We start from the raw sequence: 21,426 nt of genomic DNA on the forward strand, positions 1-21,426 counted from the left end.
AAGGATAATATTAAAATGCATCTCAGATAAATTGAGTGTTAGGATGCAGCTGGCTTAGGATGGGATCGAATGGCGGACTCTCATGAACATGGTCTTCGAATTCACTATATCCTGGGAATTCATTTACTAGCTGAGCGACTGTAAAGGTTCTTCGGCAGGACTCTGCTTTCAGAAGGTCCTAGGTTCAAATCTTGGCCCGGAGACGGCTTTTATTCAGGTCTTCAGGCAAATGCCGGGATAGAACCTTATACTCGGCCACGAAGTAACCCGTCGTAGTCATTTCATTTTCATGGGTTCAAAGTTACAAATGAATGGTAACACAGTTCACGTATTTCTGTGGTCTCTGTCAGAAAGTGAATGAACCACGTCCTCATGTCCGCGCGCACACACAATATGGGTCAGCTTCTGGGCATCGAACTCTGAAAATGCGTCCTTGGATTTGTCACGTGTATCTGAGAGATAAGACAACGCCATCTGTTGCACACGCTACCCGACTCATGCGTTGACCCTGAGGGAAAAAACGGTATATGTCGAGACATTAAGTTTCGCCAAGATACCTCTAGCGCTATATTGTTTGTGCATGAAAGCACTAGACTCTCCCTTGCCAGTTTAATCCATCCAGCCCCCAAGGTCACATTCCCCCCCCCCCCAAGGATCCATCTTGATATTTATCCTGACATGTTTTGATGGTTTTCCTCAGTCCCCCAGGAAAATGCCGGAATAGTACCGCAAATTTGGCCACGACAGCTCCCAATTCGTTAATAATCCTATAAATTTACGCTGTATAGTCCGAGCCACTGACAGTGTATTTAATAAATGAAAATGCCTCGTTCATTTCTTGCATATCGACATTAGTGAGACCTCAGGCGCCCAAAATATATATAAAAAAAGGAACAAATCATATTTTGCACGTTAATTACACTGTAATTCCTGAACACATAAATACACAGCTTAGAGACAGTAATATTAAACATATAGATTACAGGTTGTCTCGCCTTTACATTTCTTTCGTTCTTGTGCAGCTCGAAATATTTAAGAGGGCACGGCACCCACTCTAGAGACGTTTATATCCGCCCCCCTTTTCCCTCCCTTAGCGTGAGATACCAAATTTCAGACAGACTCTTATGAAATAACGCGAAAATATGAAACAGTCTTATAGTTTTGTATACTGACAATAACAAATGATACACAGTCTTGAAAGTTTCAAAGCGAAGACTCACTAATTATACTTGCAGCTAGTTTGAAGTAAGAGTTCTCCTCGCATAACCTCTTCAGGCAGAGAGCTCTGCTCGGTTACGTCAACCGTATATATAACCCCCATTTCCATAGAAGTTTCGGAGTCTTTATACTGGTTCCCCGAACCTCCTACAAGCACATCATCAGCTGATAAATATTTACAGAGCTCTGTTACTTTCCAACCGAGTTTATTCTACGTGGCCTTGTCTCGATGCAATCGGTGTACATAATTAAATTACACGATGTCTGCTGAATCTTGTGGAACATGTAACATTACGTAAGGTGGCAGTAGGATTTCCTTGCACTCCAGTTTTCCGTACCATCAGCATTGGGAGCTGTTCGAAAGCTCCTAATACACGCATACAACAAAAACAGCGCTTGGTCGAACGTGCGAGCTGTTCAGTTTTCAAAGTTAATTGACGAGGAAATGGAATTGCGGTTTGAAATATTCAAATTTCGTTTCAGAATAAAATATGGCTCGTTATAGGCGGCTACGGTGTATGGGCATTGTGACGTCACGGGAACAATGACGTACTTATTTAGAATGATAAAATTACAGAAGTATTATGTCACTGCCATCGCGTGGATTTTCTGTACATGTCTGACATCGCGTGACATTGACTGTTGGCACTCACCAATATTGTTGCGCGAGAAGAATTCCGAGAAAAAATACCTGTTTCACCAGGCGATCGTGATAGGCAGGTAGTATTTTAGATCGTATTAGAAATATCAATTTCATTTTTAATCCCAGGTATACACTGTTTAAGAAACAGGCTTATAGAACTGGCAGATAGTAATATTAAACTCACAGGTTACAGGCTTTGAATTGACTTTGAGAAAGACATTTCTAAAGAACTCCCAGCTCAGTTTTCCTCAGAACTTCAACCTATTTCAAAAGCTTTCTTAGTTATTAATTAGCTTTGTTAATATTTTAACGCGATACTATTTCCTCCAGCTTCCATGACTTTGATAACTTAATTTTTAATAACCGTGACATTCGCTATGCTGATCGACCGTTTTCAAAGCTGAAGTTGGCAAATTCTTTTTTTGAGAAGTGCAATGTAGCAAGTACGTTTAAATAAGATCGCTATATAATGAAAATAAAATTATAATAATTATTAATTTACAAGGCATAATATAAACCTTTGCCAATTCAAGCAATAAATATTTCAATTAATAAATGATGGCATTTTTTCGTGTTAATCGGTTTATTAATTACAATGACAATGAATTATCTACCACGTGATAGGGGCTTAGAGGAATGTTTCGCACCATGGTTCATGATGCTTTAGTTGTGGAGTGTAATAATAGTGTGTCTTTACAAGATTAACTAGAACAGGTCAGCAGGATCCCGATAAAAGTGAACATTCTGCATGAGTAAGTGTGCCAAGACCACGGCTCTGTGTACGTCCTTTCGTGCGTGTTCGCTGAATGCAGTTACTGACTCTTGTCTTGACCTTGACACAAATAGTTGGTTTGCCAATAAGATTCTGTTATTGCACGCAGCAGAGACAAACAGAATCAGAATTTAAAAAACGTCGCGAAGTTACCGAGAAACGTTTTCTCGTCACGGAACAAGTAAGAAATTTATCCCCGGGGATTCTTATCATCTTTGCATTAAATTTTGTAACCACTCATGGTACACGACCGCCACGGTGGTCTAGCGGTTAGAACGCTGGCCTTGTAATCCTGGGGGTCTCGGGTTCGATTTCCGGCCGTGCCCGAATTTATAACTTGTGTTGGGCAAGGCCGTGGTCTAGGCAACACGGAGTTTTCCTCCGTGGCATCCCAACAATTACTCCATTCACACACAGAAGAAGGAAATGGCAAACCACTTCTGGATCATCTGCCAAGAACGTATATGAACAGGTCCCAGTCCGAGAAAAGGATGGAAGGATCCTGTTCATATGGACCTGTCGTCAGACAGAACACTAAATAATAATAAGATGAGGTGGTCTAGCGGTTAGAACGCTGGCCTTGTAATCCTGGGGTCTCGGGTTCGATTCCCGGCCGTGCCCGAATTTATAACTTGTGTTGGGCAAGGCCGTGGTCTAGGCAACACGGAGTTTCCCCGGATTCTCCGTGGCATCCCAACAATTACTCCATTCACACACAGAAGAAGGCAATGGCAAACCACTTCTGGATCATCTGCCAAGAACGTATATGAACAGGTCCCAGTCCGAGAAAAGGATGGAAGGATCCTGTTCATATGGACCTGTCGTCAGACAGAACACTAAATAATAACATGGTACACGGGCCTTGAAAATGTTACAGTCGCTTAGATCGCCAATAAATTATCTACATTTTAAGGAACCTTAAGGTTCAGTCTTCGGAAGAGTCAATTCTGAACACTTCATCCAGCCCAAACCGTAGCACCCCATTTCTTAAGGGCCAATTTCATATTGCCACGCCATCTACATCTACATTCCGACGTACTGTCTTCCGTTCACGTTTACAAACCACGATCATTTTCACAGTCGTGATGCATGTCACACTAATTTCAATATCCCGGATTTAATCATTATAATAGTATTCTGTTAACAGTGAAAATTAGAACGTAGACTGAGTAATGACACAGGTAATACAACACAATGAGGAAGTTTATAATTTATATCGGTAATCAAATTAAAGATAATCAGGATATGTAGTGCCCATTGGAGAGAAGTGAAATGCATACACAATTTTACTTGAGAAATTTGAATGGAAGATAATAGTAAGATGGATCATGAGAATGTAAAGCGTGAGGCTGTGGACTGGATTCGTGTGACTTACGATAGGATCCATTGGCAGGAACTTCTGACCACAAGAGCCATTTACCTCTGCACATTACAACCAGAAGAATTAGAACAGTTACAATACCTCGAGCGAAAGCAGAAATGCGGTTTGACTGACGTCGTACATGTTTCTAGTTATAGTGAGCCTAGTTTAGTCGTCTCAGGGGCAGAGCTGCTCTCTCCTTTGCATAGACACGTTAATAACAAAAAATTTTGACAAATAAAAATGTTTCAATTCCCATTTGCCTGTTTCATCTCGTATTTAATCTTCGTAATTCCTTTCGACGTGACCCCCTTATGGTATGGCCACTTTACGTTTGGCCTTCAGCCAGTACATAAGTGCGTTATAGCTGATGATTGATATAGAAAATAGCTACTGAGATCAACTTCGTATTCTTTGCATCCGGCGATCGAATCCGTGCCCGGAGACCGGCTAGCCTGACGAGCTTTTATCGTGACTTCCCTCCAGGCAAACGCTGGCATAGTACCTTAAATCAGGCCACGTCCGATTCCAATTCATTATCACCCAAGCCTTCGACGCCATATAGACATAGTCTGAGCGTCGTTAAATTAGAGCCTGATATAGAAATGCGTCTAAGAGGGGAGTGGGGAGGGGGGCAGCTACTCGCCCGCCGTTATGAGACCCTCTCGTGTGACGTGAATCAGTTCCTGGAACACTGACGAAATGATTTTCACGAGGTCCGAACCACGCCACGTTATGTGGCCTACCCCTCGCCCCGTGACGTAAGTATCTTGGCAGTCCAACTGCAACAAGGAGTCTGCGTTAACTGGAAACTATTTTGGGGTTTTGGTTTCTTGCAGTAACAAGAAATAAATATGGCTGTCACTAATGGTATAAGTGTATTTATTTTCACAGTTCTAAGAATGCGTTGGAAGTTGTTTTTTAAAGAGCATACGCCACTTTATGAAAAACATCACAACAACCGACGGTGTTATCGTTATGTTCTTCTGATGAAGAGTGAGCAGATCGTTAGCGAAACGTTTTAAATTACAAAGGGCAAAGTTTGGTTCATATGCAAATCGGCTTTTATACAAATACAACAATGCCAATAAACAGACGCAACAATGTAAACACAACAATGCTAAACGCAACAATGTAAATAATAATACAACAATGCATGAATACAACAATGTCATTAAACAGTTCAACAATGCCAACACATCACAATATAATGAACGAATTAAATGCACAACAAATTACAGAATTCGTAGAAAGTTATAGATGTGACTGGAAAAATGGTGTTCAAGGAATGCGATATTTAAGAATTCCTTTACAAATTCTTCGTTGCCAACTAAAATGGCAAATGTCATTTTTCATGTCATGATGGCATGAAAAATGATGTAAATCGAATATTTCGATAAAGAACATCATTTAATATTTTAAATGTTAATTATTGTAATATTTTAATATTTAATAAGAATTATTGTGATTAGACGGACAAGAGAAGTGAAATATCATGTTATTCTGACTCAAATTCCATAACACATAAGTTGTTCTTTTCCTGATATGAACAATATTGTCATCCCATCAGTGACTCTTTCTCTGAACTGTGACGTGATACAAGATTTGCAACGAACATGCCACAAATTAATCATATTAGCTTAACCTTATTGAGTACGTTATTAATCAATATTAAGTGCCTCAAACTTTGTAAAACTGCGTTTAGCCTCTTGATCCCGTGTTGTCAACAGAGCAATCTGCGTAGGTTCATTTGCTCATGGCCCCGCAAACCCCTACGGATGGTCCTGACATGTACCTCGTATGTCACTCATTTTAGCCTTCGATTTAGCAACATCAAATGTTTCGCTTATAAACTGCGTTAAAATCAATAGCACATTTTGACATGGATCGTCAGGTGAAGCTTCTGCCCCATGTATTTGGAACAGGCGGTTACAAACGTTTCGGTGGAACATACAGCTTCCATCTTCACTAACGTCTGTAATACCGCACGGCGTCACGAGCCAGAAAACCACAATTGACATTTTCGCAGTCTTGAGAACCTGAAAGCTCATCAAATATGCTCCTTCATATTAAAGCTTATGGCCCCTTACTGTTTGTTATGCAAAACATCCGCGAGCCCGAGCTACATCACAATAAGAGATGGAAGGAATAAGGAATTAGCAAATATGTTCCATTTTTTACGTACGATGAATTTATCCCTCGTTTTAGACATTGGAATGTAGAGCGGAGGGTTGTTCTAATGAATTGCCATGCTCCAGAAGCCCCCCAGAACTGGCCAGACGAGTAACGTTGTGATTTGTCGTGTTTTTACAGTGAGCTGAGGGAACCGGCGTAGTTCTTCCTGCATTGGAGCGTCAGAACCCTGAGCGACACAGTTCGTCCCCTGCCTGGCATGGCGCAATGTTCACTATATGTCCAGACTGCCTTCACGTGTTCCCCAACCCCAACAGCAGCAACAACCATCAGCAGCAGCAGCAGCAGTTCACGACACCGATCCTCTCACCGTCTTCGGCGCCCACCGTTCCGTTCACGCCGCCATGTTGCGAATCGAACCGACAACAACAACAACAGCAGCAGCAGCCACTCCTGATTTCTCTTCAGTTACCACCCTGGACAAGCGCAGTGACGACGTATACAGTGTCGCTATCTACGACAACCGACTGTCAGCAACAGTTGAGTACGAGTCAGCGCGTACGTGCTGGCATGGCAGGTGGTGGAATCGTCCAGAACTCGAACACTGTCACCCAGAATGTGTCTGTGGTCCTGCAACAGACCACCCAGGACGAACAACTCGTTCTTCCTCCTTGGTCTCCACAACCGTCGCCATCAACACCTGTCTCGTTTGTCCTACCATCAGCACCGAATGTTTTCACAACAACAACAACAGAAAGTTCCACGCTGTTACCTTTCCAATGGACAATGTCCACAGCCGCGGTTCCGTCAACGGTAACGACAAGCAGTATTCACAGCCCAAGAGAGTGGACCCTCCCTTCACCGACCGCAGCGCCTTGGGTCTTTGGCCTTCAGATGCCGCAGACACAGCAAATTCCACAAGCCCCCCAGTCAGATACGGACTTGGTTCGACTTGCGGCGACTGTCAGGGCTCTCCGGACGTCAGGGTGGTACTACGAAGGTCTCTCGTGGCAGGAATCAGCTGAAGCCCTGCAGTCGACTTCACCAGGGACATTTCTTGTAAGGGATTCATCCAACCCCAGGTTCCTCTTCTCGCTTAGCGTCCAAACGGAGAGGGGTCCTACTAATGTACGGCTTCATTACGTTTGCGGTAAATTCCGGTTGGATGCAGAACCAAGGTTGGCACCACTGATGCCTTTATTCGAATGTGTCGTTAGTCTTACGGAGTATTATATAGAAACGACGAAAGACAGAGTACGAGCTACCGGTGGCGAAGAGGAGAACTACAGAAAAGGGAATAAGGGAAATCAGCACAGACACAAAGAACAAGTGTGGGTGGATGCAAGAGGACACATGTTCTCTCACATCCTTCTCGCGACGCCACTGTACAAGAAGCAGCAGCATCCTTCTCTGCAGCATCTTGCGAGGTTGTCCATCAACAGAAGTCTGAAAGCTGTAGGAGGACCACCGATGTTCTCATCCAGGGACTCGCGTTCTGCCGCCTTCGCAATATCCCAACTACCGTTACCAACTCTACTTAAGGATTATCTGCAAGAGTATCCGTACACCCACTAAGCTTCAGCGATATCTCGATGACAATCAAGTGACTAATAATATAAGGGTATGAATGTCGAAATGAATACATGTAACAAATAGGAACAGTGAGAATTTGCAGAGCTGCATTGTGAAATAAGGGCCGTGTGGTGCAGACATTTCCGTCGAGAATAGGAGAAACACAAGTTGCAAGTTGAATTCGGTTTTCTTTCCTCTTGTGGCCCCGAAATTGGGCGTAGCAGTCTCTTTCGTGGTCATCCAGGTTTTCGTCTTCCGACGGGTCGATGCGTGAAGGAGTTGTTTTAGGTGTCTAATTAATGTCTTTCATCCTTCTGACATGATATAATTTTTCGGTTAAGGTCCGTGCCCGAGATCTTCCAAAATATCTTCATTTCTTCTATGGTCTGATAAACTCATCCTGTTTAGCGTTACACGAATTTAATCTCTTCCTGTATCACTTTGTTTCGATTTACCAGATTTATCCACAGCCACTTAAGAATTTATGTCTGGGCTAAAACAGTACAGGTGGTATTTCAACCGAGATTGTTCTCGAACCAAATTTGGTTTCATGTTATCGACCAGAACCCTCAAAATTTACAAAAATTGACTCACTTTATCATATATTGTTTAAATCTTGTCCGTCTAATCACAATAAAATTCTTATTAAATATTAAAATATTACAATAATTAACATTTAAAATATTTAAAATATTAAATGATGTTCTTTATCGAAATATTCGATTTACATTAGACCATCATATTTCGATAAAGAACATCATTTAATATTTAAATATTTTAAATGTTAATTATTGTAATATTTTAATATTTAATAAGAATTTTTATTGTGATTAGACGGACAAGATTTAAACAATATATATTTTTAATATATCACAATATGACGCAACTTTACCATCTCACTTTATCATGTTTCGTACTTTTTCACTTCGTCTAAAATTTTATATCTCAAGTATCTGAAGATACGTGTTGTCCCACGTAACTCGGAACCCACATATGCGGCCTCATTTGCCGGCAGTTCGGTCGCTGCTGCTGCGGTACGACGTTAAGTGGGACACCTACTTTTTTTTACAGTTTTACGTATAGTTGGAATCTTGCCTCTGAATGCCATTACCAGTACGTAGATTGAGTGAAGATATTTTCATTCCAAAACTGTTTTGTACTGTTGTGTAAAGGACATAATGCCCTCTGTAAATCATCTGAGTCTGATAAAAGTACCTGGTTATCTGCTTACAATAATATAGGAATTACTGTGACATCGTTTCTTTTAATTCCATTTGAGTAATTTGCTTTCAGTAAATAATCATTTCATCCATATATATATATATATATATATATATATATATATATATATATATATATATATATATATGTTAAATGATGGTGACAGTCGTTCTCCATTTTTTTGCATATAAGGCAGATGTTTATAAATCCATATTTATTTTCAATTTATGGTTCTGTATGTATTTTAGATGTTAATAGAAAGTTTTTTGGGGGGGGAATTGTAGCGCATTACTGTTAATTTAGTGTGTGCGTGCATGTATGTATGTGTACAAGGCAAATATTATTTATTTCCCATTTTATCATGCGGACAAATGAAATGATGAAACAGGTTGTTTGTAATTTATGTCGAAACAACATCTGGAGCGAAAGACTATAAAATATCTGCCATTGTAAATGTTACCGTATTTTCCTGTTCGAAGCATTCTGTTACTAACTAACACAGTCGTCTGATCAGTAATGATTCAATCGGTCAAAACTAACGTACAAAGCCAAATATACAGGGTGTCCCAAAAACTTTTATACACACTTTCAGTAAATGAAATAAAGGCATCAACATTGGCACTTCGTGAATTAGGGAATCTAATTTACGTGTTCAAAGTGACCAACGTTAGTTGACAGCGGTGAGGAAAAGACTGATGGGCGATCACGTATTATAATACGTTCATCTTTTTTGGGACACCCCGTATATATTACTGAAAGAAGACACTGTATACTTTATTCTAATTTTTCACAAACAACTATTAGCATATACAGGGTGGGTAGGAATTAAGGCGTTAAATAATTGCTTTGTATTTGAAATAGAGGTTATAACCATTTGTCAATGCCTACTTACTTCCCAGCCACCCTGTAGAATACGACATGGCAATCAGTCAAGAGGGAGGAAGTTCACTGGAATTTTTTGTTCAGAGTTTGCGTGTAAAAATGGATTTTTGTTAGTCTCGTTCCGTGACGTCGTTCATTAAGAAAATTGAAGGGCGAATATTTGCGAGTATTTTGTGCTTTAATTAGGATATTTATGGAACAGCGTGGAGTTCGGCACCACGACCACTCCTTGTCTCTTTTCTACGGACTGCTTCCAAGGGAGGTCACTGTACTATCCAACATACACCAGGGAATGGTGAAAATATTGATTTCGTTTTCCATCCTCTTTCTGCAGAGAGAAAGACAGAAAAGTGCACAGAAGGACAGTCGACAGCTTCAGTTCCTTGAATTATATTACAGCTGCTTTTGTAAATATTAACACACCAAATAAGGACTGAGAAACCTGACTAAACATTATGCATCAGTGATATGATCAATATGGACTGGAGCCTACCAGAGGAAAATTATCTCGCGTTACTTATTTAAACGTCAAAGAACGACACTTACTTAAGTGTGTATCAAGTGTCTTCAACCTTGAAATATAAATAACGCAAAGATTGACGCACATAGAATTGGAGGCCTTCTGTATGATGTGCGCAAGCGCATATTGCACTTACTAACTGAGAGTTTCATTCGAAAGGTTCGTGAAAGATAAATATTTATTTATATATTTGTGGAAGGTGATATAAAGAGAAACAATGTCAAAGTACTTAAACTTTTAAAAAAACAATTTTTAATATTTTTTACAAACGTTTCCTTGGAAATTGTGCTGTAAACTTCGCAGTGTTTGCTGGTATGAGAATGCAATGCTTCAAAATTCAGTTCACGTGAGATAAAAGGAAATAAAAAAACTTAAGTGCTTTTCGTTCACTATTTTAACAGTATCATTAACTTCAGTATGTCGAGTATCGTCAAATTACCAGCACTAATTTTTAATTTATATTATTTCATGGAATTATGGGTACAGACACGTTCTTATTTATTTTCTATGCAGTCGAATCTGCAGCAACCGATTTTTAACTCAAAAAAAATAAACTTTACCCGCAGATCGGGCATTACCGGGTGGGGGAAAAGCAGCCTATACTATGCCAGGTGACAATTTCTCAAATTTAGAAACTTCTTCTGATTCCCTCTAGCTCTGCACTTCTTTGTCTAACACGACAGCATCGGATTGCGATTCCTGGAAAAACGTGAAGGTAGTAGCACGTGGTGGGTGGGCACCATGCACCCCTCCCATAAAACTAGGTCATGCAAAATTGGCACGAATCGCGAGTAACTCGTCGAGCAGACGAAACGAAAATCGATTGTTACCTTAAAAGACCAGTGTAGGATCTCTGTTTTGTCCCGCACTAAACGGCGATCAGGACTGGATTAAAGCAGTGTTTTTCTGTACGGGGAGGGGCGGGGCACTGTCGTATCGATTCTAGGGGTAACTTTCTCGAACCGAAATATTATTTCCGATATTCATTCTTCACGACTGGGAGCATCCAGTCTCGTATCCCGTGATCCTGAATCCAATCACACGATATAGTTCCAAATAAGTATTCACATTGTGCTTAACAATTTTTATGTCCAGTTCTTTCCTTTAGAGGTGAATCACGTAATTTCATTTAAAATTTTTGCAAGAACGTTTATCATCAAAGTAATTTCCTATTTTAAAATTATTTCATGTGATGGAGCCAAGGACGCAAGCTGTAGCAAGCTAAGTATACTTACGAGGCTTTTGAAAAACACTTTATTTCCACCATTCGAGGAATTGAAATGCCGTTCTAGAGGTTCGATTTCCTTTTCCAAGAAATTACGCTGAATAAGACAAGGAATAAATAACTTTGTTACGTATATAAAGAATAGAAGGCGAATCCCTGTATGGTTTCTTCATAACGTAGCAAGTCACGTTATTGTGACGAACAGAACGACTCTGTCCCATCTGCAAGTGCCTTATCGGCCAGCAATTTCCGACTTGTTCGAGCGAACACCATTATAACATATTACACTACGTATTTGTGTCGTCATTCACTGTTAATATTAATATAAACCGCACACGAATTACAATACAGGATTTTTTTAAATTTAAATCGCAAACCTAAATACAACCATATTTATACCAATCCATGACATAAATATAACACATTTTAATTCTGTCTAGAACGTACTTTACATAAAATGCAAACTACCCTTCTCGAAGACGCAGGCATTTCATGAGTCCCAAAATTTTGTTACCAGGCGGTTAACTGTCATGTTCGGTTCTTAATCGCGATACGAACTGCTTTACAGACAGCAGCAATCGATTTCTTTGCCAAGTAATGTACTGCACGTGAGTGAATTCACTATAAATCTAAGAAAATTCCCATATTTAATGTCATTTCAGTCGCTGAATATTAGGTTGTTAAAGTGATGAAGGGATGTGGAAGGAAGAGTTGAGGAATATAAATGTACGAAAGGGTCAAAGGATTAAAATACTAAATAAATCGTTTCCCCCTTGAGTTTCAACGGGCCCTTCCACTAGTTACTAATAAATGCGACCATCTGTAAATTCTTAATTTTACATACATGTAAGGATCTGTTGCTGGGTACAAGAGATCTGGTCTTAACGAGTGTGTTCTCGTCGTAATAGGAATGAATTCTTCGTAACGTTGTTTATGCCCTTTGGTAAACTTGTAAAATACGGTCAGTCGGTGCTTACCATAAGTTCTATCAAAAGATTCTCAACCCGATGTTGTTTCAGAGTATCTATAACCCCCCCCCCCCCCCCCCGGGTGGGTAAAGGTAATTATCGAATTTGGTAACTGTCCATCCCTACTTTTTTTTTTTAAAGACAACTTTCTTTGCGAAAGTTTGGTTCGTAATTATATCACTGCAAAAGCATTCTCTGCCCAATAACGATGCGAATCAAAATTTCTAGAAATTTAAAGGTGTGGACTCTGTACAATTTGAACAGAACTTTATGTTTATATGAGTGGCTGTACCTTAGAGCGCAGGTTCTGTATGCTTTTGTCTTCACTGTTATGATAAAACATGGGGTATGCATGTGAATACAATGTTGTGTGTGGATAAACAGTGTATTAATGTCTTTCAGTTTGTATTTGAAAGAAAATATAAATTATTGAAGTATTTATTAAATAATTCTGTTTGTTTTTATTTTATTTTTTCATCATTAGGCCCCCATGGAAAGCACCCACTCTCCCGTGTGTAATGGTAATAATAATTCCAGGAAGCAACTGTCCTCAGGCAATATCTGCAATTTGTATACATAAAAGTACGTAACTTTGTAACTTCCCAGTTTTATCCCGTCAAATATCACGTGCATTTCTCTTGCCAAAAGACAGGCTATTCCTAATTGTTCTAACTAGTGCAAACGTGGAATGCCTGCAATTAACCACACCATCTAGCGAGTTTCAAAATCGTCCAATAAAAAACTCGGCCTTACAGCTAGGGTCACGCGCCTGTCAACGTGAGTTGATGTTTCCAACTCAACTTCATCTGACGGATATAAATTACCGCAAATGGCGTGAAACAAAAAAAAGTCGATAGTGACTACAATCCAATATATTTCTTTGTCCTAAATTATTACTTGCCAATCACCAAGTACATTTGTATCAGAACGGACTAATATTTTACTTACAATTTATTCCACTGAAACTCGTGCATACGTGTGTTAACGCCATGTAGGTCGCTTGGGGGGGGAGAGCAATATAGCTCCTACTCATTCTTAACCTCGGCACTAGATGGGGGTGAGTGGTCAGAGACATACCCCGGCCACGATTTACCCCCGGGAAAGGACCCCCCACCCCCCGTACGTGCGTTGTTATAAGTCTTCTTTCCGGGCGAAAGGGTACTTTCCGAATGTTACGTTCAACCGTTTGATTTCAGAGAAGTCGAAAATTCAAAGCCTCATTGATCTACAGGCTTACACAGTCAATTCTACATCTCCTTTCATGTTCACGTAGTTTCGCCAGGTGGTAGGTAAAATATTTAAAAAGAGAGATTCACAGAAATACGTTGCTCTAGGAAATAATATATTTAAAACTTTTTCCCTGTTCCTGGAAAGATTATAAACCAGAACTTGCCATCTGCTTCCTCCATGTTTTTCATTGTAAAAGAGTGCATTTTTGACACGAAAGATGTAATACACAGCTCCAGTAGGAAGCAGGGTTAATCCGAAACTGAATGTGTTTTGTTTGTTAATATGAATTCTATGAAGACGGGTCTGTATCAGTCTCATGTTATGTTCTGTATAAGCCTACATTTTAAAAAAATTAAAATTTAAAAAAAAAAGTTGCTTAATGCCAAATGTACCTAAAATCTGCACACTGCTGCAGAGATACAGACAATATAACATCAGTAATCCATTTTTCTTACAAATTCTCTTGTCGACAACGAAATTATCGCCTTGGCGTTGGAGGCAGCAAGTACCTCCGAAACGTCGGCAAACTTCTACCAGACTACACGGCGGTACGATCCAGACGATAACCTGAAGGACTACACGGTGTCATAATTAAAAAGCACAGTCCAATTAAATTTTAAAATAATTTGTAAGCTGTTTAACAACACCGCATAGATTGTCATAATTAAAATTAATTTGAGATCAAGAACAGTGAAGCAAGATGACGTCACGAGGTTTTACCTCGCCGATTGCCGGGCGTGAACGAAGAAATAAATGACGCACGATTGACATTTTGGTTGTAACATAACTAATAATATCGATGGAAGCTTTTCTGTGAGTTGTGAATTCTTTCCGTGGGGCGTCTTCAACTTTTACGCGCTGAGCTAAACCACTTTGTGACTTTCCTTTTGTAACCCAGGCTAATGCATTGAGAAAAAGAGAAACTGAAATCATTCGATTCCAGACCTGAGTTCCAGGTAAAGAACCTCTGGCTGTCCTGTATCATCAAAGTTGAAAAGACTTGGTGTCAGATTACTCTGCCTTTCTGTAAGCAGGTGAAGAAGCTCTCAAAGATATTCCCTAATTCACTGGCAAGGAACTAAGAACTTCTTCGTAGAGTTTTTAAGACAAGTCTGTCTGCTCTCAGTCCTTCTAGGAAAATGGTCATTTCTATACCTACTGGACGCAGCGACAGTTTTTATGGTGAGCTGCATTCACAGGTACTGATGACGCATAAGAAAATGCAGCAACGAACCCAGGTCGTATTCCAGGTACAGAGAGACAACATATCATTCCCTGACGATGGAGGCAGAGAAGGTCTCTGAAATGTTGAACTACGGATCCATACTGACGAGATAGGTTTCACCGCATTCACCGCGAAAGCTTCAAGTCGTGCCAAGTCATATTCTCGAATTCAAGTTGGAAACTCATGACTCGTGTGACTGGATAATCTAAAGACAGGCCAATTCTGATTCTTTCGTTTTGCCCACGGGAGAGATAAAACCTGATATTTTCTTTTATTAAACTCACTGCAACACTTAATACGAAATAAAATTGGTGTAGGAGGTAAGCAAGCAAGCTATTCATTATGCTGCACATTAGTAATTTAGAAGAAACCTTTACCGAACTCTTTAGATTGAACATCTGCCCTTAACGTAATTCTTTTCTTTCTTTTTTTTAAAAAAAAGGTGGAATTTTTATCGTGCGTGTATAGCCACATTCGCTCTTCCTGGATCATTTTTCACAGGAGCGCCCACAAAAGAAGCCGGATGTTCCAGGTATTCGTAGTACGTGGAATCCAAATACTTCCGTCGTAAACAGCTGTCCACATGTGGCCACAGCAATCTGACTTGCGTCCTCTGTGTTCATTCCCATCGGTCTGCAAGAATGTATACAACTTCGTCTTTCGAGGATGTTGAGAAATACCCGACGTTTCGATTAGCATTTCAGTTGCCATCTTCAGGGATGAATATGTAATGGTTGAATGCTTTTTATGCCCTTTCATGACAGAATCCGTAGCTGCATTTCCCTTCACTCGATCTTAGTGTTGCTTGCTTATAAGCACAAGGCCACATTAAATGACATTTTAAGATAAAAACGTCATCACCAATTACTACACGTGATGTTGGCTTATCCACTGCAGTATTTAGGGCTCCGGTTACAGACCTTAATTACAGACTGCTCACAAATATATCTCTCCGTCACTTTTCTTTACAGATTCTCGTACATCTACCCTGTAGGAATACTGTACAGACCGGTTCAACCATTTCCATGAACACTATCGAAAATGTCAGCAGATAACGGGAATATTGCCATCCACTATTCGTTCGGCACCAGTCTGTCAAGTATCTGGGGAACTGGAGTAATTCATAGAACCCTCTAGCTGCTTCCACCCACAATTTCCTAGTAGATTCAGGCGTGGGTTACAGCTTATGCCAAATCGCGTTATTAACTTCTCGTGCAATTGACCAACATCAGTGAATGCGATCATAAGGGCGGTATCGCACTAGGATGCCAACGGGAGGCCATGGCGCAGCTGCCAGCATCTCGGCCAAACTCAATGCATTAATTTAGTAGTCATATATCGCACCTGGCATCCGTCTGGCAGCGCTTCCAACTTGGCATCGCTGCCAACCAAGATGCCAAGTTCAAATGCTACTGGCATCGCTGCCACGGCCAAAGCCAAATCAACATCACATGACAGTCTGGCCAGTCCATTGACGTCCGTGCGTTAATGTGCTTGTGTGTATTTCTGTTTCTTCCAAACATGGATAATTTCGACACCGAAAGATTGATAATTGAAATTCAGTCCCGACCATCACTATTCATCTGCTATTGAATACGCAAACCGGGACTTGAAAAAAAGAAACTGGGAAGAACTTGTGGAAATATTTGGAGGAGATTTATTTACAGTAGAAAAGAAAGAATTAGCTAAGAAGTGTTTCTATCATTTCGTGATCTCATAATGTTGATCCATCTGTTCGCTCGACTGGCGTCGAAAGCTGGCAGCTTGTCTGGCGTCTTTTTCTGGCAGCTGGACGCCATGGCATCGCTGTTGGTGTCGCTGCCATGGCATCCTAGTACGATACCGCCCTAAGACTGTGACCAACTGCTGAACATGTGCCTTCAGATGTAATTCAATGGTTGATTTCTGTAGGAACAGTATGTCCACTGTCTAAAGGTTTTTTTTAAAGAAACTCGACGTTTCAGAAGCTGACTAATCCCGTCTTCAGGTGATTTTTAAACACTTGTAAATACGAAGGAAAATATGGATGGATATCAGACATCAGCGTCCGAACATTTTCTCTCAAGCTCATATTTGAGTATCAGACTTGGAATTTACTTCTTCTGAAACAAAGCCTGACTTTTAAATGAAAGGTACATGACCAATAGTCGAAACAAATGTCCCAAATACATGTTATCAGCCTGCAGAGACAATTATGGAACAACTCCAACTTCAGACGTACGTGGACCTCACACGTATGTGCAACGCGAACATTCTTTTCTAACTTTTTATAACACATAATAACGCTTCGTTGTTAGATATTTTTTTCCTTATTTACGATCTCCTTCAAAAAAATTCTTCCTTCTTAGAAGCTGGTAGTTCGTAGAAGAAACGACACGCCCTTTTGCTCTAAAAGCAATACGTTTGGAACTGAGCTTGAAAATTAAAACAACATCACTGTCGATATGTCAAATACTTATCTCAGTTTCAGGCACTACAACAGTTCAATAACTCAATTTATTTTATATACTTCAACTTTAACCCTAAAGCCAACGACTTCAAATAATAATCAGCAACTATTAATTTTGTATTTAAGGGTTTCGTATGATTCTCGCTGTAAACAGGAAATATTTTCTTAAACAGCATTAACCAGTTCATCTTTGTTATGGTGAAGTGTAGTGTTTTCTTTGCGGTACGGACTGAATTCTTAAATATTATTCAGACAAGCTTCAGCTTCAAAGGGTTAACGAAATTTATCAGCTGCTGACAGCTGTAAAAACCTACATTTTCCCGAGATTTTTCTATTACAATTTCTTGTCGGCCTTATTCTGTATTACATTCCTACACGATGGTATTATTTATTATTGTTATTATAATTATCAGTATTTTAATAAATGAATTGAATTATTAAGCACCCTAGTTATAAGATTAAATAGGATTATAAACATACTCCTCATGTTTTAAACAGGTACTCATCATTAGTCAGTCACCAGACATCAATCATCGTCACAATCATCATCAAGGCACCAGAAACCTAATGAAAAGTGTCCTGGAATGTACCGCTTAACTAACTACACATTAAAACATTCTCCGAACCTACATTTCAAATAGCATTTACTACACAGGAAGCAATTATTTCTGTACACGAAATTATTACATTTCTAATAAACACTTGTCCACGGTCTTGTGTCTTCTGACATTACGATTTCCGTAGTCGAAATTGGTTACTAGCAAATACTTGGTACAACCATTTTTATGAGCTATTCTGAGCTGCGTCGTCAAAGGAGAACCATAAAATGATTTCAACTGGTTTTCAAGAAACAACCATCGTACAATGATGAGAAACATTTCCGACTTTTTACTGTAGAAAATATTATCACCAGGAAGTTCAAAAATGATAAATACTATGAAATTTTACACTTTACACAGTAATACGTTTAACGTTCTAAAATCAGCGATCAGAACACTTTTACTCTACTACCATTTCACAGAGGGTTCATGTGATCACCATGTTGACTCCTGAACAAGAAAATTTAGTACGAATATTATGTTACTGGATTCCACTCGAAACGCAAAAATTTTAATTTCCAAACATCTGAAATGGCGATATGAGGGAGTGCGAATTTCTGAGTTGGAGCGACATCAGCTCCACTTAATTTAGTATCCTTAAAATAGTGCATCTCATCTTCGAAATTACAACTTTCGTCACATACATTTGCTTTTCGTTTCTTTTAAACGTAAATCAACATGGCAGCGATGCGAATTGTTTATAGCGTGTAGTATGCAGTTCGACAACGGCAAATTTTCATTACTGTAACTAAGCATGGAAATTTGGAATGCAGATAAGTCAATTAAACCAAGAACAACTGAATACTGCCTTTGTAAAAACAATGTAATGGAGTACAGTCACGTGCAGAGAAAAAAGGTGTGGAAGATGGAATAGGATGAAGGACATCGACGAGTTTGCTCGTACGTATAACCAAAGAAGGTTACCAGTTCGAACACCAGTTGTGGTATTCAATAAAGGGCAGATGGTTTCAAGAAGGAGTGAGTAATGGTCGTTCTGCAGGACTGCATAACAGAAATATTCGAAAGCGCCGAACATTCACCAATCACCCTATGTGTGTATACTATACATATATAGCGGTTAGCGGTTAAGACGCTGGCCTTGTAATCCTGAGGGTCTCGGGTTCGATTCCCGGCCGTGCCCGAATTTATAACTTGTGTTCGGCAAGGCCGTGGTCTAGGCAACACGTAGTTTTCCTCCGGGGGCTTTCCCGGTTTCTACGTGGCATCCCAACAATTACTCCATTCACACACAGAAGAAGGCAATGGCAAACCACTTCTGGATCATCTGCCAAGAACGTATATGAACAGGTCCCAGTCCGAGAAAAGGATGGAAGGATCCTGTTCATAATATATGGACCTGTCGTCAGACAGAACACTAAATAAAAATATATGAGCCGGGATAGCTCAGTCAGTATAGTGACTAGCTACGAGCTGGACGACCGGGGTTCGATCCCCGACGGGGGCAGAGGATTTTTCCTCTAGCCTCTGCTTCCAGACCGGCTCTGGGGCCCACCCAGCCTCCTATCTAATGGGTACCGGGGTCCTTTCCTGGGGGGTAAAGCCGGCCGGGGCGTGATGCTGACCACTCACCCCCATCTAGTGCCGAGGTCAAGGAAGAGAGGAGCTATACCTCCACTCACCCCAAACGCCTACATGGCGTATAGTGGGACAAACTTTACTTTATTTATATATATATATATATACACATATACATACAGAGAGAGAGAGAGAGAGACAGACAGACAGACAGACATGATAGCTATCAATACAAGAACTGGGCCACAGACTGCATAACTGGTATTCGGAAAAAAAACCACTCAATATCAAATTAAGTTAGTGTACGCAAGATTTCAAAACAATACGCTGATTTGTAGTGTTCTTTACAGGAATATGAGAACATAATATTTAATAATACGAAGAAGACGTAGACTGGATGCATCTAACTCAGTGGCATGCTCCTGTGAGCCTTGGGTTCCATTAAGTCAAGGATTTATTGACTACTTAAGCGACTCTTAGCTTCTCAAGGACCTAGCATTAACTAATCAAACACCATTATATTACGTTGTTTTTCATGGTAGTGCATTCACAATATAACTTTTTTCACTTTAGTGTGAAGCATTTATCTGCTTCAAGACTAACTAAAAACGCAATTGACGTAAGAGAAATATGTTTTACTCATCACTTAAAACAGCGAAACATGAAGACGTCATATGTCTTGACGAGCTAAACGATTATTAGCTTTTAAAGAAGGACTGACTGTGTTCCATGCAGTTGAACTACACAAAACTGAAAAACGACTACGGAATTTGTAGATGGCCAAGATGTATTAAAGTTAAAGATTTCGTTTCACGACAGTGAAGAAGACGTTACAACATCCCGAAAAAGAAAAAGAAATACGATGCGATTTTCTCTTAGGACACGGCAATCTCCTGCCCTCCGACAGAAATCACGAGCGGTATGGTCTGTTCAGGATACGAATGGAGAAGTCAGCAACATTGGCCTCCAACGGCACGGTTATAATGAACACAGTGCACTGTCAGTAGAAATACCGAATACATTAGACCAGTGGTATTCAACCTGGGGTACGCGAAGACATTTTTGGGGGTACGTGAAATTTAAAAAAAAATATTATTTTATGATAAACACTGAATAATCAGTAATGTAATTTATTTAATTTATTTTAAATGTAATTATATACTATGTATAACTTGAATTATACACCAACAACTTTGGGGGTACAAAGTTGAAGAGAAATTATATCTGGGGGTACGTGAATTTTTTAAAAAAATATTATTTTATGATAAACACTGAATAATCAGTAATGTAATTTATTTAATTTATTTTAAATGTAACTATATACTATGTATAACTTGAATTATACACCAACAACTTTGTGGGTACAAAGTTGAAGAGAAATTATATCTGGGGGTACGCGAACAAAAAATGGCCCAATACCACTGGATTAGACCACAGACGACTATCAGCTTCTCAATAAAGGCTATGTTCCGCGTCGCTGGACAATTATAACAGAACTGCACGCATAACAATAATATCCACGAGATGCTTAAATTTTATCTTTAGAGAAGGGGGAATTACCACAATGGATTTGTGTGGTTACCTTCGTAACAGCACATGGGAGTCCGATTTGACAGCCACTATAAAAACAGTCACGTAAGGTTAACGATACTCAACAGGGGTTAATTCTGTGTGTGTGTGTGGCCGCGGGAGGGGGGAGACGGTATACGTCGAGTTCCCCGAATTTCAATCCAGCGGTCTTTACTACGAATTGTGAACAGCATAACCGTGCTCAGCATTGTATATACCATCACTTCCTGCTATCAACGACACCTATCAATACAACATCCCACATTTTTTCTTGCCTTTAAATTCAAGGTTTTTTTATGGCCGA

General features: G+C 39.9%; 1 protein-coding gene across 4 annotated transcripts in view; it reads left to right on the top strand.

Annotated features, from left to right (window-relative positions):
• LOC110839114 (uncharacterized) overlaps positions 1-8,351 on the top strand; it is a 73,167-nt gene extending 64,816 nt beyond the window's left edge. For 3 of the 4 annotated variants that reach the window (XM_022082989.2, XM_022082987.2, XM_087349853.1), the window contains exon 2: positions 6,307-8,351. In XM_022082989.2, the coding sequence (XP_021938681.1) occupies positions 6,394-7,701 (1,308 nt within the window). In that variant the 5' untranslated portion in view covers positions 6,307-6,393 and the 3' untranslated portion in view covers positions 7,702-8,351. Of the gene's footprint in view, positions 1-5,410; positions 5,647-6,306 lie in introns of those variants that run through there. The other variant, XM_022082988.2, reaches the window with a different exon arrangement.
• Positions 8,352-21,426: the final 13,075 nt, after the last annotated feature.

The sequence above is a fragment of the Zootermopsis nevadensis genome, unplaced genomic scaffold (assembly GCF_977971745.1).
Source record: "Zootermopsis nevadensis isolate Lab colony 2312 unplaced genomic scaffold, Znev_1.0 Znev_ptg000016l, whole genome shotgun sequence".
Classification (NCBI taxonomy): Eukaryota; Metazoa; Arthropoda; class Insecta; order Blattodea; family Termopsidae; genus Zootermopsis; species Zootermopsis nevadensis.